Source organism: Eleutherodactylus coqui, chromosome 12 (assembly GCF_035609145.1).
Source record: "Eleutherodactylus coqui strain aEleCoq1 chromosome 12, aEleCoq1.hap1, whole genome shotgun sequence".
Classification (NCBI taxonomy): domain Eukaryota; kingdom Metazoa; phylum Chordata; class Amphibia; order Anura; family Eleutherodactylidae; genus Eleutherodactylus; species Eleutherodactylus coqui.
Genome location: NC_089848.1, coordinates 50990862 through 51004493, shown reverse-complemented (window position 1 = coordinate 51004493; position 13632 = coordinate 50990862). Strand labels below are relative to the sequence as shown.

Genomic DNA, 13632 nt, shown 5'->3' with positions numbered 1-13632 from the left:
GTGATGATGAGTGAGCGTGAGGCATAGTGTGTAGCTACATAATACATACATGAGGGCAGAGTTGTTTTGATAACAAGCTGCACCACGTCAGGCTAAGGGCTTGTTCACATTTACTTTGATCTCAGTGTTGGATTTCCATCTCTGTGTTCCTGTTTTAAAGCAGGGAAACGGAAATAAACTGATCAATTTTTTTCCCCTCCATTGATTTCAATGGGTTTTGGGGAAAAAAACCTCAATGCTTTCCATTTGCTTCAGTTTGTTTCAATTGCATTTTACTTTTGTTTTTTTACTGAAGCAGGAGCCGTGGCAATCAGATAATCCGTGTCAAACGAGGGTGGTCTTCATGAGATAACCCATTTGAAGTTCATGAAGGGATTTTATGTCACTGAGACCTCAACAATATGAAGGACTAGGGGGTCTCTGCTGCTTATGCTGCACCGAAGTGAATGGAAGTATCTGAGTAGTATGTTATAAAATATTCACAAAGATGCTCTTTAACCCCATAGTAACCAGCCTGGTTTTTCTTTAAGGACCAAGCAATTGTCACAATCGCATTGCAAGAGCCCTAAATTGTTGACCAAAAGTGGTTGTTTTTTCTGGGACTAGTTGTATTTTTAATGGCACCACTCTGATGTACATATAATGTGTCGTATAATGTTATTAAAATAGTAGTAGGATACAAAAAGGGAGGCAGATACATAACCTCCCACTAACTGCAGGACGACTAAATGCTCAATTGAGGAGCTATAAAGGTGCAAGGTTCCCCATCGGTGGGGTCTGGAGTGGTACATGTTTGGCCTGGCACCCTTTGTATCCTGTATCTATATATTGAGGTTCAGCACTGGGTGGCGACTACCCTCTCTGTAGGTCATGTGAGCAGTTCATTAGTACCTTGCACCTTTTTAAGCTCCTCCCTTTGGTCTTCCTGCATTTAGTGGGAGGTTATCTATCGGCCTCCCTTTTTGTGGCCTACTACTATTTTGGTAAGTAAATATGGCCATACGTTTCTATGACTTTGTGAATTTTTCCCTTTAAGCCCCTGCAGGTACCAGCGCGGTGCTCACCTCTCACTGGCCAGCCGGCGCATACGCAGAGCTGAGGCGGCGGCTGGGGAGTGACAGAAATAGAGCATGCTGTGATTTCGCACGGACAAATCGTGGCTGTCTGCCTAGGATTGCGTTTTCTAACGCAATCATATGGCAGCTTCCACGGGTGGAAATTCTGCCGGAAATCCCGCCGCGGAATTTCCACCCGTGTGCAGGGGCCTTACTGGGTTTTTTTCTTTAAATTAAACTTAATACAACTTTTTTACGCTATTTTTTTAGTCCCTGAAGGGGACTTAAAGATGTGATAGTTTACTTACTAGGTTATTACACTGCATTACTTATGTAGTGCATTCTACTAAGCCTATGACATGACAGCAACCTGCTATACTCTGCCAGAGGCGGCGTCCAATAGGCTCAGTCCACGGCAGGCATGGGGGTACTATTGGTACCTTGCAATCACATTGTGGGGTGCCGATGGGTGACATAAGGATCCCAGTGTCATCTGCTTAAATGCTGCAATTGCTATTGATTGTGGCATTTATGGGATTAAACTGCCAGGATCTGAGGTTTCTCCTCTCCCGGCGGTTAGAGCAGGAGCCTGGCTGTCAGCAGTCAGCTAAGCCACCGCTGTAAAAAGATGTATGAGCAGGTTAAAAGCCAATTAGTGAGGTCAGTGGAAAGGTGTATTGGCCGTCAGTAAAGTGCTAAGTAGGGGTAATTATTTGATGATGAGTCCAGTGAATTGGTAGCTTAGATAAAAAGGTTTAAACACCCCTTGTAGGCTGTGAAGATCTGCTTACAAGTCTATGACCAGCATGAAAACACTTGGCCGGCAGCCTTCTTCTTTTATGTGATCACAAAATTCCTCTCTGATATCCTTATCTGTTACCGCAGGGAAAGTTCTAGTAAAGGTAAAAGACGTACGGCTGCCCGGGTCCTCGTGCCGACTACATTCCTGAGTGTCCTGGTTGTCGTATACACAAGGGGTTTGATTAATGTCGGGAGTGATCGGTTACTAATATGTCTTACATAGTGCTACACTATCCTATGCCAATTCGCTGCACATGGCCCTGGCCGCAGCGTGAGGGTGCAGCTGCATGAACCCCAAGTAGACTCTATGTATACAGGGCATGCCTATAGCTTCTTACACAGCTTTTTTATTAAATACTTGTGTTCCCCCAAGGCACCCTTATAAGGGTACAGCGCTCTTTCTTCCATCTAAAATCCAGGCAGCTGTGGCGGAAACTGAACAGACCCCGTTAGATTTATTAGGGTCTGTTTGGTGCTGTTCGGTTCCGTTCTGAGACAAAGCCGTTCGGCCGCGGGGATTTCCCTTTACTGCTCCATGAGCAGGAAGGCAGTCGCGGGTGCTAAACCATTCTTAGAAAGCCTTGTTGAGTGGTTCCTCTGCTATTCTTCCTGAAAATGTGTGAATAAAGTGCCAACTACATATTACCACTCGTCTCATCAATAAGAAATACCCTAACACACCGAGACTGCCCAATGAGATCACTTTGTGTAAGGACATACTTTTATTTTTTTACCAGGAGCAACATCTAATTATTAATTTATTAATACATTTCCAGGAGGTGTAACAGAGTAACGGTATCATGCACACATGTGGAAATTTCAAGGTTAGCATTCAGTATCCTGCGAACAAACAGTACAGATCCTATCACTTGAGTTTTCTCTTACTTTTTGCTCCTGATTACTTTTCGGAATATTTAGAAGTGATTTTGCGTTGTGGCGTTGTTTCGTTTGTGCGGGTAGATCTGCGTCGCCCCGTTTGTACTCTGGCTATCCCGGGGACTTAGTTGTGGGTATATCTGTGCATGCTCTGGTTCTAGAGACTCCTCCACGACACGATGAAACATTGTAGCTACTTGCTGGAACGACATCTTCTCACAGTAGAATCTGTCTGAGCTGCAACCAATCGAGCTGTTACTATTGAGCGTCACGTTGCAATCTTCCCCCGGGTGTCTGTAAGAAGCTCTTCTTTTGGACTAGATGTGAGAAGAAATATATAAAACTAGTGGCTGAGATAAACCCAAATAGTTTAATTATTTTTAACGGTAAGCCACCTAAAAGTAGGTTTTTACGTTTCCCTATGGGGTGAGAAAAGAACTTCTGCTAAATTAGTATTGGGAACGCTCACACGTGGCGTTTTTGTCACGTTTCACACATACACACGACCGCTTCATTTACATTGGGAAATCGGGGTGCGCAGATGTTGGGATTATTGGCGTTCCCAGCCGTCCTGTAGATAGTAATTGCAAAACGAGAAAAGACAGCGCTCCGTAGAGTAGGGCAGCGCGGCAAAAGAGTAGATCTAGGCAGGGATAGGAACACTGGTGCTGGAGCGGTTGTGCTACATGTAATTAGGCTGCCTTCACATCTGCGATGGGGGTTCAGTTCGGCAATCGGGAAAGGGGAATCCCCTGGCTGAACAGTTCCTATGATGACAGAACCCATCAGCTCCACATGGACCCCATTGACTATAATGGGGTCTGTTCCGTTTCCGCTCAGCTGTCCAGCATTGTGCAGGAAGACAAAGTGCTGCATGTGGCGCTATTTCTTACGGTATTTTGTGCTGGATCAGCGACGGAGCCTCTGACCAGAAGTTTCAACGCAGATGTCTGTCAGTAATAGTGGCAGCCTTCCCAGTGGATGAGCGGCAGCAAATGTAACAGATCAGCAGAAACTGGAGGAAGAAGGGGACTCCGTGCGCTGGACAGGAGATGAGGAATATTCTTCATTAAGCTACGCGTTTCAGTGCCATGTTGGCGCCTTCCTCTGGCTTGTTCATAACATAGTAAGAAGGCAAAAGAACATTTACAGTGGTCATGTGACCAAGTCACATGACCGCAAGGGCATTTAAAAAGTCACGTGATCACTTAAACATTTAACACAGATGTCAGTCATAGCTGCTGGCAAAACAAGGAGAATGAATAGAAACTAATCAGCAAATAAACCAAAAATGACTGAATAATAAAATCAGTTAATCATCTTGTTCGCTGTTTACGCCGATTTTATAATTTATTTATTTTTGTATGAGCCTACACGATGATCAACTAATTTTTAATTCATTCATTATTTTGTTTATTTGCTGATTTAATTATCTACTGCTTATGAATTGATCTCTAATGAGTCTTATTTATTCATGGGCTTGAAAAGATGCCGCATGTAGGGCTCCTGGTCTGAACTTGTGTTCCCATTGGGATTCCAGTCATTTGGGCCGGTTTCCATTACGGTGTACCTCTTCTCATTATGAAGCTGAATTTTAGAGTTTAGCTTCTATTTATTTTGTTGGTTGTGTTCTCCTGCCGGCAGCTATGATTAACATCTGGGCTAAGTATCTGTGTGATCACATGACTTTTTAAATGCCCATGACTTGGTCACATGACCGCTGTGATGTCACTTGCTGTTGTGCCCGCAATTTTATTTTTAAATACAATATGAAAAAGCCAGATGATGGCACCGCTGCGGCTCTGAAACGCGTAGCGTAGTAAAGGACATTCCTCATCGCCTGTTCCCCTTCTTCCGCCAGTTTCTGCTATCCTGTAGATAGGGATTAAATGTCATTTCTTGCCAGATTTATATTCTAGGAAGTGTTTTTCCCTGAAGGCTGGGCTCACACGAGCGTAAGATTACCGCATATTATGCGTACAACGTATGTGTGCGTGATACATGGACATTCACAATCAAATACATTGCCCATGTTCTATTTTGCCACGTGTTACGCGAGAGAGCCCATTGTTCTCTATGGGCGCATAATCAATGCAGCCCTTTTGCAATAATATTGCGTATGGGCGATATATATATATATACCATTGCGAAGCAACAGCGTGGGCTTTCTTTACTGTCTGTGTTTATTTGTATTGTGCACATGTCCTCCCTCAGGGCACATGCACACAGACTATAGCGAGGGACGCCCGATACTCTCGGGCACAACTCATATCAGACGGTACATATATACCCCATCCGACTAGCGGGACACTGCACATTACATGGAGAAAATTTGACCTATATCTCACTTGTCTGCAGTGCATTTTGGCATTAAAAATGCGTGATTCGCACTGCTGTACGTGCGGTTTTCCTGTCCGTGAAAAAAAATCACATGTGCTTCTAGTAGTTGAAGGGGTAAAACACCTACAGCAAATAAAGGGGGATTCTTGCAGCGGCATTGCCCAAAAAGAGGACATGCTGGGATTTTTCAATCTTTCACTATCAGTACAAGAGAAATCTCACAGGTGTAACATGAAGCCATTGAAGTCAGTGAGTTCTTTTCCTGTGGGGGTTCTGTCCATATCACAGCCGGATAGAGCTCACATGGGAATATCGCCTTCTACAACGTTGTAAATAGACGCTAAAGGGTTTTCCCATCAATGACATTTATCCCCTAGGGATCGGACCGCTGGTACCCCCAGTAATCCTGAATGGCGAATGTGAATGGCGAAGCGTTGGAGCATATGCATGGTCACCGCTCCATTCACTTCTATTGGAAGGGGGGAGATCAACGCGCTCAGCAGTTTTCCTCCATCCCATAGAAGTGACTGGAGCTGTGGTCCCGCATGTGCACCACTTCTCCATTCACATTGGAAAATCAAAACGGTGCACATGTTGGGATCATTGGGGGTCCTAGCGGTCCCATGGATAGAGCATATATGCAGGGGCGGTAACTATAGAGGGTGCAGGGGACGCGGTTGTACCTGGGCCCAGGAGCCTTAGGGGGCCCATAAGGCCTCTCTTCTCCATATAGAGAGCCCAGTACTATGAATAAAGCATTCTAGTTGGGGACCCTGTTACAGGTTTTGCATTGGGGCCCAGAAGCCTCAAGTTATGCCTCTGTGCAGCATGGTTTAGGTATGGGTACGGGTACAGATACAGATAGAGGGGGGGCCCCAGCTCACCTTTTGCATCAGGGCCCCTGAGCCTTTAGTTACGCCCCTGCATATATGTCATTAGTAGGAAAATAGTGTATTTTAAATGCAGCTCTGGACTATAATGCATAACATAACTCTGGATGCATAAGGCCATTCTGTCCTCCAAAATAGATGCAAACAAATGGACACCATGTCAGCTGGAGGACAAAGTTTGCATCTTTGGTCTCCATTCGCGTCATTACACTCAATGGTTTCCATTTTTGTGCTGTTTTTGGATGTTCAGACTGTACCTGTGACCATGAATGTCGTCCTCAGTGTGAACCAACCTAAGAAATACAGCAGTATGTACCAAGTTGTATGTCTTTTTATGTATTTTATATAGAAATACACTTTAAATTGGTGTTCAAAGGTTAATATTCTCTAAAATGTCATCATCATTCATCCTCTACTATCTGTGTTTATTCCTCCATATGTTATCCCATTCTACAGATGTGTCCTCCCTTAAAGGGGGTTTCCCAGTAATGACATCCCCCATTGGTAAAGCGCCACAGAACATGTTGGCGCTACATAAATAAACATTATTATTTATCCCCTATAGGAAAGGGAATAAATGCCTGTTCACTAGAGGGCACAGCGCTCATGGCATGTGAAAGAGCAGTGGTGCAGATATGGGACCATCGCTGCATTCACTTCTATGGGATAGAGGATGATTGTTGAGTTCATCGATCTCCCTCCGTCCCATAGAGGTGAGTGATGCTGTCGTCACACATGCCCACCAACCGCTCCATTCACATTGGGAAATCAGGGTGTGCAGATGTCAGGATCATTGGGTCCCAGTAGTCCTGTCCATGGAGATAAATATCATTAAAGGGAGAAACTTTAACTTTTCCCTTAGCTCAGCATATCCTGAGATGTGTGGCGCAAGGTGAAACAAATAATCTATACTTCCGATGACAGAAGCTAACATCAGTCAATTGTCACCATGATCAAAAAAGAAAAGTATTTGTGTTACCTGTGCACTTCTTTTATCGGATGGCTGTTCCAATGGTTAGAGCGGATGCCATCTGCCAGCCATCCATTGCCCATAGGTCCCATATAAAAATCTTCATGTTTAGCATATGCATGTTTTTTACTAGATGGTGTCAAATTGTATCAATTTTGTATCTTGAGGAATTTGAGTCCTTAAAGGGGTACTCCAATCTTTGCTTTTCATGACCAAGATGCGAAAACCCAGCCCTTTGTTTCCGACCGCCTCTTGGAATCAGCTAACAGCTTCAGCCCAGCGCTGTTTCTGTAGCTGTTATTGAAGTGATGAGCCCTGTGGGAACAGCGTAGTACCGTGCGCTACATTGTATCCATTAATCCCCGAGCGCAGCGCGCTGTGCTACTCTGTTTCCTTCAATGAGAGCTACATAAATAGTGTTGGGCTGAAGCTCTCGGCTGTTTCCAAGAAGGGGTCGGAAACAGAGGGACGGGGTTTTTGCATCTCGGTCACAATAAGCCAATATGGGAATACCCCTTTAAATAGGCTCCAAACAATTCAGGGTGGGCACATCTGTATATTAGCAATATCTCCTTCATGCCGGTATCCTTTGATCTTGTTTATATGTCAGTGTGGCTACTGTGTTCCCCTTGCATGCTGTTACACAACTATCGTGATGTTCCTGATCGGTGCCAGTACCAGGAAATTAGTATCATATATATTGACTGCCTTTATGTAACACATATATTGGTTACATGTTGTTCTTGTCGGAGAACAGTAACTAATTCCTCGGATACAGCCAAGTAAATAAGCAGTGTATATAGAAGGAGCGTCGCTTCCTTTCAGGCCAGACTGGATGAACGTCCTGGCGAGCCGCTTCCTTTTCACTGTACCCTTCCTGATTACTTGCTACAATTTTAAATTGCAATGCTTTCCAGTTTGAAAACAACCGTAAAGACCATAAAGCAGCTCCATATCCCTAAAAGCAGAACACCCGCTGCCTTTAACTACTGTGGAAGTATGTGAATACAGAGATACTAGAAGCCATCCAATCAGCGTTGCTAACAACCATCTAGTGCAGGCGGTTTGTTCGCGAGTATTAAATAAACGTCCCACTTAAGTAGTTTGTATTTTGTTTGTTTTACAGCCATCGAAACACAGAGTACTAGTTCCGAGGAGCTGGTGCCGAGTCCCCCATCCCCACCCCCTCCTCCTCGAATTTACAAACCCTGTTTTGTGTGTCAGGACAAGTCATCAGGATATCACTATGGAGTCAGTGCATGCGAGGGGTGCAAGGTAAGTGTCTACGTCATATGTGTACGCATGTCCGCTAAAATAAAGCCAAGCTCAACATGTACGAGGGCGAGTCGATGATTATCCGCAATACCGCTATAAAATGTCTTGTAATAAATATGGAAAATTTAGAATAACATAATTTTTTAACTGCCCCCCCTCCTGCCCCTTGGTTTTCAAGTTTCATAGTTGCACAAGCTAATTTATACCCTCAGAATAATACGTTTTTAACTGAGTAGCGAGCCACACATGATTCGCATCCTTTAGTGCTTGGTCCAAGGTGAATCGACAACTCCTTAAAGGGGTTCTGTCATTAAAATATATATATATATATATATTCCCCATCAGTCTACTTACCAAATCTTCACCTCCCGTATCTTTTCCTGTTTCCTGCAGTCCAAGGGGTCACCTCACCTTCAGCTGGCTGATTCCTCTTCTTCCTATGAGGTTACAGTTCACAGTCCAGCAGGGGGAGTGACGATCTACTTCAGAGTCTGCTCATGCGAGCTGTCTCTGAAATAGATCAGAATTCCTTCCTAGGCGGTGAACGCTGCAGTACAGGGACATGACCTTCACTGACCCGGCTGGAAGAGAATGCAAGGAATGCAGCCTTCGTAATAAGCCCGCCAGCGTGCAGTGAGCTGACCCGGGGGCACTGCAGAAGCTCGGCGAGGAGAAAATGCAGTAAGGTGACTGACGGGGGAATAATAGGTGAGTATAGAATTTTTTTTTTAATGACAGAACCCCTTTAATGTCTCGTTGAGTGGACTAAACAGGTGATAGTCTGAAGGGGCGAGATCTGAACTTTATAACTCAAACTTGAGTTTCTGGAGGGTTTCAACAGTTTGGGCAGCAGTGTGCGGTCGGGTATTGTCATGCAACAACACGATGCGTTGTCACAGTTGCCTTCGACGTTTGCGTTGAATTGCAGGCTTCAATTGCGCCTCCATTTTTGAATGTTTCAGTCCATTCATAAACACTGTTCCCTTATTGTGTGAAAGGTTTTCAGCCCCTGATTTACCTTCAGATCACAATTAATGGATCACTGAATGCTGCTCTCTTTGGTGCAAAGGGAACGTAGAGTTGCCACGGCTAAAGTCACAGCTGCAACAATGGAACTGACTTAAGTTGCTTTTATGCGGTTGTATACGTTTTTACGTTCTACCATGCTCGCTGTAAAATCGTATGAATGAATAATCGCCCCGATCGAGTCCTGAACTTTAGCAGCGTATTTTCAGCCATTCAGACGCGCGGCTGCGGCGTACTGCCAAAAAATACTCTGCAGGACGCAAAACCATGGATCGTCACAAATCCTCAGAATGACTATTAATGCTTAAATAGAGCCAGCTGCCTCCTTTTCTCAGCGTTGGATGCAGGTAAACTTCCTCCCCCTCCCTTTTTTGCCAATTCCATAGGAGTCTATGGGAGCTTCCGGCGTATCTCAGCAAAAGATAGGGCAGTACCTATCTTTTGACACGGCGTATAATATCGGCGACTGAAAACAATCGCTGATGTGCAATTTTTCCCGGAGCAATTTTTTTACGTTCCGAAAAATCATTCATGTGAATGAATACATTAGAATCCAATCCTTCACATGGTCGCAATTTTATGACACGGCTAAATACCTGCGTACATACGGTAGTGTAAATAAGGCCTACGGGTGCTTTTACACGGAACGATTATTATGTAAGTGTAAACATCACCGTTGACTCGTTCGCTAATCGTTCGGCTTAAACACCAATCATTCAGTCGTTCTCTTTCACTGGTACGACGAACCGAATGGTCCTGTTAGGCAAAAATAACCAATTATTATCTCTATGTTGAAACTGAACGCCCAAACGAACGAGAAAACTGTGTCCTTGTTACTCGGGCGAACAATTTCTCGCTGCGTGTAAAAGTACCCTTTGCAACTTCCAACCTGTGCAGTAGTGATAAGACGGAAACCACACCTACGATGCGCAAGAAAACGGCGGGACTGCCAGCGGATACACAAATGTAACTGCATGGTGGAAAAACATCGACTATCCCTCCTATAAACAATTCCTACAATCCTCCTCTTCTGCGGCGCTCCTCGACTACAGTATTCCTATTCAAGAAGTTACAAGAAGTGGACAAAGTTTGCAGTGTGTTGCTATATATTTTTTCATATGTTGTTCGTCTATTGATCTCGCTTCTTTTGTTTAATATCGTATTCATATAGCGCTGACTTATTCGGTGTCCCCAATATTTCCCTGTCTAATGTGAGTATATTCCTCGGATGCTTTGTATTGCTTGCTGATAGTTGTATCCCCCAATAACGAAGATCAGAAAATACATTATGATGTGGAATATATTACAAATAGTGCGGACTCAGTACACACGCTCTTCAATATATAGGGTTTCAGAGACTTCCCTGAGTAAGAGTCACTAATTAATCCCAATATGCAAACTACAATAGCCCTACCAAGTGTGCAGTTCACATCTAGACGGTATGTCAGCTCTTATCTACTAACTTCCTCAAGTGTCTTACACACTTTTGAGCTTACAAGGTTCTTTGCACCAAGTTTGGATTTGTACTTCTGTTTGTTTTTTGCTAAAAGTGAAATCTGTTTGTTGGAGAAAACATGGATGTTCTAAAAGGATCCGATATACCGCATGTCTTATGTAGTTATATAGTTACTTGGGTTAAACATAAGCAAATGTTCATCAAGATTTACATGGCTTCTCGGCCCAGAGGAAGGCAACGCAAAACCTTCCTGGTGATTGCGGCCAGTTATTACCTCACTGGTGAAATTTAATTCCTTCCTGATCCTTGAGGAACAATGGGATGAGCTCCTTGAATAAACTAATCTGAATAGTAATTGTTTTTCCATAGATCTCAGGCAATGATATTAGCTGGCTGAGTCATGTAGAATATACTGTATCATGCATTAAACGCATAGTACCGTAGGATAGGGGATAACTTGCTGATCGGTGGGTGGGGGTCTCAGCGGTGAGACCCCACTGATGGTTCCACTTCAACCATCCTCCTCACTGCAGTCTTACTGCACCCCCTGCAGTGAGGAGGAGACTGAATGGAGAACTGGTTGTGCAAGCATGCCGGTGTTCCATTCAGATAACCAAACGGCAAGTGCTTGGTTATTCCCGTCAGCCCCATTGACATGATTACAGACCTCGCATGCTCGGCCAACGCTTCTTCCATTCTGACGTCACTGCGGCAGAGAAACGACCCCAAAGTGGTTACACAGGGCGACACGGGTCCCCCGTTCTCGAGATCGGCGGAGGTCTCGGCGGTGAGACCTGCACCAAACAGCAAATTATCCTTTGTTCTGTTAATAGAGGATAACTTGCGATTCTGCTGTGACTCCCTTCAGTAAATGTAACATTTGCCAATGGAACCCTTAAGTTTTTTTTTACTGGTTTGAGAATACATTGAGAACTTGCTTTGTGTACTTCAAAGATACTGGCTATTAAAGCTCCTCAAATCTCTTATTACCACATATGATCAAAGGATGTACATAGAAATCTAAGGATCTGGAATAGGCCGGAGTATCCTTTGTTAAAGCCCCTAACCATGAATTATGTATACAGGGCTTCCCAACATGAATTTTTCATTTTCTTGGACAACCTATCCAAAGACCAAACATATTTTGCGGACATATCGGAAAGCCATACTCCATGATAAAGGTTATAAGTGATATGTGTCTATAGGTCAGATGGTGATATGAACTCATTACCAGCAATTACTGTGCAATAATGATAATCACAGTCATAACAACCTACTCAAGTAGCTGCAAGAAAAATATCACATCTACTATAATATTTCTCACACATACTGAAAAGGACCCCAATTTTTACAGGTTGTCCAGAATTTCTGGACTGTTGGCAACCATGAATATATGCTATTCACATTATCTGTCCATCTATGAATATTCTTCATCACACACACATATGTGGGGGCTTTCCACCTCCAAATGATGACTACTATAATCTATCATAAGAAACTCTTCATCTTCTAAAACTTTTTTTTCTCTTTTTGATATTCTCTTCTATTGCCTTATTCCATAATTGAAATACCTGTCTGAACGTTTTTGGGTGTTGTCACCAATGCAGAGCACCCAGCGAGTCCATTCAGCATAATTACATCATTGCCTTTGTATTGTCTAATTCTATACTACTATTCATTTATATGGCAGAAGATCTTAAAGCGACCCTCCGTTCTTGGACAAACTAAGTTGGCAATATGGCTTTTTTGACTACCTGATACACACTGCATAGGTTGCGTTGCAGATACAGCTGAAAATACAGAACTTTTTGCTCCGTCCAAAAGCTGGGCGGAAAGTAGGCGGACCCCATTATAGTCAATGAGGTCCGCCCAGCGCTGTTCGGTTCCGTCTAGAAACGGTACTGTTCGGCCAAGGGATTCCCCTTTCCTGCTCCCCAGAATCCCTGCCACAGATGTGAAATTGCCCTATTTTACTTAAAAATATTTCCTATTCAAAGTGTGCCAGCATCTTTTTAAAGCATAAAATATGTTCTCCATAATGCAGAACACAAATATGAATTATACATAATATCATGCAATACCACAGTAAATGATACAAATCCAATCCACAGTCTTTGGCCATAATGTGCTGAAATCATCTATGCTTATAAGCATCACACATTATCGAAGACTCCAACTGAGCCCCCGATCTCCCTCGCACTGGAAGAGCATGTTCACAAAATGAACAACGTCCATTAATGCAAAGAAGTTGTTGTAGGGCTCCAAAGTCTTTCTTCCTGACACTTTGCATCCTTTATAGCCAGGACTGCAGAACGGGGACCGAGAGCGGTCTAATGCTGCCCACACAAAGGAGACATTGTTCCGGGTGAAGAGAAACTGGTGCTTTGGCAAATGCTGCTGTCTGTTAGAGCCTTGTCTCTTGTTCTGGGTATTGAAAAGGCGACATTCCTTAGCTGGCTGCGTGCTCAGCTTTGTATGTTCTCTTGCCTTCCATAGTATATTGATTTTCGTTTAATAAGACAAATTTTAAAAAAATTCCACCTTAAAACACAAAAAAAGTTATAATTTGAAAATGTAAGGCCCTGTTCACATGGTAATCGTGTGTTCCATTTGTAACAGAACCAAGCGAGCTAAGCTGGATTTGTTTTCTAACAACCCGAGAAATCATGGTGGCCCTATTGACTCAAGTTTCCTTCCTTGTTTTGGTGTCTTTCACTGCCAGAATGGTGAAGAGAGCCTCAAATATTTAGTAATTTATATTAATAATATGGAAGAGAAGCTGTCACATTGCACATGCAGCCCATTCTTCGGGTAGCGTGCTATAGAGCCGGAGATGCTGGAAGATTGATATATCATTTTGTGGGTGAAGATTTGGTATAACTTCTAACTGATTCGTCTAAATTCCTACTTTTTCTATGTGTAGGAGTCCCCGTGTAAGTGTGT

The 13632-nt window shown here is 43.5% G+C and overlaps 1 protein-coding gene across 4 annotated transcripts in view; it reads left to right on the top strand.

Annotated features, from left to right (window-relative positions):
• RARB (retinoic acid receptor beta) overlaps window positions 1–13632 on the top strand; it is a 603146-nt gene that overhangs the window by 467760 nt on the left and 121754 nt on the right. For 3 of the 4 annotated variants that reach the window (XM_066585512.1, XM_066585514.1, XM_066585513.1), the window contains one exon: window positions 8059–8207. The exons of the other annotated variant lie outside the window; for it this stretch is intronic. In XM_066585512.1, coding sequence (XP_066441609.1) covers window positions 8059–8207 — 149 coding nt within the window. The remainder of the gene's footprint in view (window positions 1–8058; window positions 8208–13632) is intronic. 4 annotated transcript variants of the gene reach the window in all.